This window comes from Chanodichthys erythropterus, chromosome 21, assembly GCF_024489055.1.
Source record: "Chanodichthys erythropterus isolate Z2021 chromosome 21, ASM2448905v1, whole genome shotgun sequence".
Taxonomy (NCBI): Eukaryota; Metazoa; Chordata; class Actinopteri; order Cypriniformes; family Xenocyprididae; genus Chanodichthys; species Chanodichthys erythropterus.
In genome coordinates, this window is record NC_090241.1 from 2,058,640 (window position 1) to 2,061,270 (window position 2,631).

Consider the following 2,631-nt stretch of genomic DNA (forward strand, 5'->3'; position numbering starts at 1 on the left):
CTTAACTTTCTAAACTTAACATGTACATATATTTTATTTTATTTGACCATATTTAGGACCTAGAAAATATTTCTAGATCAAGATTATTTTATAAGGCGAGAGAGAGGGTACTGTCATCTATTGGTAGTGACCAGAGAGGACCAAAAAAAAAACAAAAAAAAAACTATTCTCTTTAACATTTCAGTATCGTTTTGTTTTTATTTTTCCCTCTTTAGATCACCTATCTATTTAAACGTGCTTGCAGCCGTCAGTCACTCTCCGCCTGATCAGTTAATCCTCTTACACTAATGCAGTCGTTGCTGAGCGAGCACAGGATGGAGACCTCCTCCAGAATATACAGAGATATGATCAGCAATTACACACGATGACGATTGCTATCATGACCGAGCTCAGGCTGAAACATTACATAGAAATATAAATAGTATAGAGTGGCTGGGTTGAGTGGATCTTAATAGGATACAGTATGTCCGGAGACATTGTGGGAGTGTGGGATGTGTCCTTAAGTGATGGAGTTTACAGAATTGAGTTTGAACACGGAACAACAACAGGAAAACGGGTCATTTACATAAATGGGAAGGTGAGAGGTAGTCAAAATGTGTGTGTGTTTTTTTTTTATTCATTGTTATATTATGTTCTACATTATGTTATATATGTATATACATATATAACATAATGTAGAACATAATATTTTGATCTTGAATTTATTCATTATTATATTAAGATAATATCTAATACTTCACTATAAAAATGCTGGGTTAAAAACAACCCAAGTTGGGTTGAAAATGGATAAACTCACCGATTGGGTTGTTTTAACCCAGCAGTTGGGTTAAATGTTTGCCCAACGTGCTGGGAAGTTTTATTTAACTATTGTTTCAAGATGCTGAAAATGCATTTTTTAAACAATAGTTGAGACTATACAGCACGCTGGGCAAACATTTAACCCAACTGCTGGGTTTGAATTTAACCCAGCAGTTGGGTTAAATGTTTGCTCAACTATTGTTTAAAAATGACTCTATGTCTGGCTTAAAATGAACCCAAAATATGTTGGAAATAAAAAATTCAGTCACATAATTACTAGGGGCAACAATAATAATCAAAATGTGAACATTTATTAATAAGCAATTTAATAAATGTTTATTGTTTAATTATTATTCATTAAACTTATTAATAAATGTTCATTTCCAACATACTTTGGGTTCATTTTAAGCAAGCAATACAGACAATTTTAAACAATAGTTGGGTTAAATAAAACTACCCAGCAGGTTGGGTCAAACATTTAACCCAACCACTGGGTTAAAACAACCCAGTCGCTGAGTTTATCCATTTTAAACCCAACTAAGGTTGTTTTTAACCCAGCATTTTTGTATATAAAGTCTTATCAAGTCTTGTTTTTAAGGAGGTTTTGAGGAGGGATTGGATGTTCAAACTGGTGGGCAAAGAAACATTCTCTATTGGGAGTACAGATACAAAAGCATCCATAAATATTGAGGCAATCACTGGGTTTTCCTACGAGTACACACTGGAAATCAACGGAAAAAGTCTCCAGTCCTTCTTGGACAACCGTTCAAAAATTTCCAAAACATGGGTGCTGAAACTGGATGGTGCTGATTACAGGATAGTTCTAGGTAAGATACACAACATCCCTCTTGATTTATGACCTAACAATAATGTTTTTCTGAAAGCCCTTATTCTCAGGTTAATTTATATCCAGCCACACTGTAAGAAGAGAAAGGGGTTTTCAAATTAAGACAACCATTAGCAAACTATTTTTTTTCCTGTTTCACTAGAGAAAGACACTATGGACGTATGGTGCAATGGACAGAAAATGGAGACCATGGTGAGAACTTTCAATACTGCAGTTCAGACTAGTGTATGAAAGACACACTTTGGTCCATTGTACAGTAAGTCAGAGTCACGTCAGCTAATGGAGTAGTTGTTTGACCACTGTGGAAATGTGAAACACCATCTTATCCGTAGCACAGCATTCCCATGACTTGTGCTTATTTAGTTATAGGCCTGTGTTTATATTGATTTTCTGTGTGCAGGGGGAGTTTACCGAGAATGGAAGCGAGACACACTTTGCTTTGGGGAACCGTGAATGCTGCATAAAAGCAACAACTAGTGGAAGGAAACGGAATGGGATAGTTCATTCCCTACTGGTGGATGGAATCGGGATAGAAGAGGCCATTGAGTAAATATGGAGGCTAATAGAATTCAGATGTGCAAGACATTTAGCACAGTGTACTTTATCAGAATTAGACACAGATGGCACTGAAGTGTTTTATGAATCTAGTACATTGGCATTTGTTCAGAGTATGGACAAAAACATTTAAAGGGATTGTTTTGAAGTCTCGCCCCCCCATTCACTATCATTATAAAGCTTGGAAGAGCAAGGATATTTTATATATCCGATAATATAACTCTGTGTTCGCCTGAAAGAAGATAGTCATGTACACCTAGGATGGCTTGAGAGTGAGTAAATCATGGGATAATTTCCCTTTAAAGATGTTAAAGGTCTTAAAGTGTCTTTAGAATACCATCATTTTAATAAATTATATATTTTGTGAAAATGAGAAAAAACTGTTTTCTGTTATCAAGCCCAGGGTAAGATGAGCTTGAGGCAAGATGAGC

At 35.6% G+C, this 2,631-nt stretch overlaps 1 protein-coding gene across 1 annotated transcript; it reads left to right on the top strand.

Moving 5' to 3' along the window:
• Positions 1-463: 463 nt before the first annotated feature.
• Positions 464-2,195, top strand: faimb (Fas apoptotic inhibitory molecule b). The gene is made up of 4 exons (XM_067374624.1): positions 464-577; positions 1,397-1,625; positions 1,788-1,837; positions 2,046-2,195. Exons 1-4 carry the CDS (start codon positions 464-466, stop codon positions 2,193-2,195), a joined length of 543 nt encoding a protein of 180 aa, XP_067230725.1.
• The last annotated feature ends 436 nt before the right edge of the window (positions 2,196-2,631 follow it).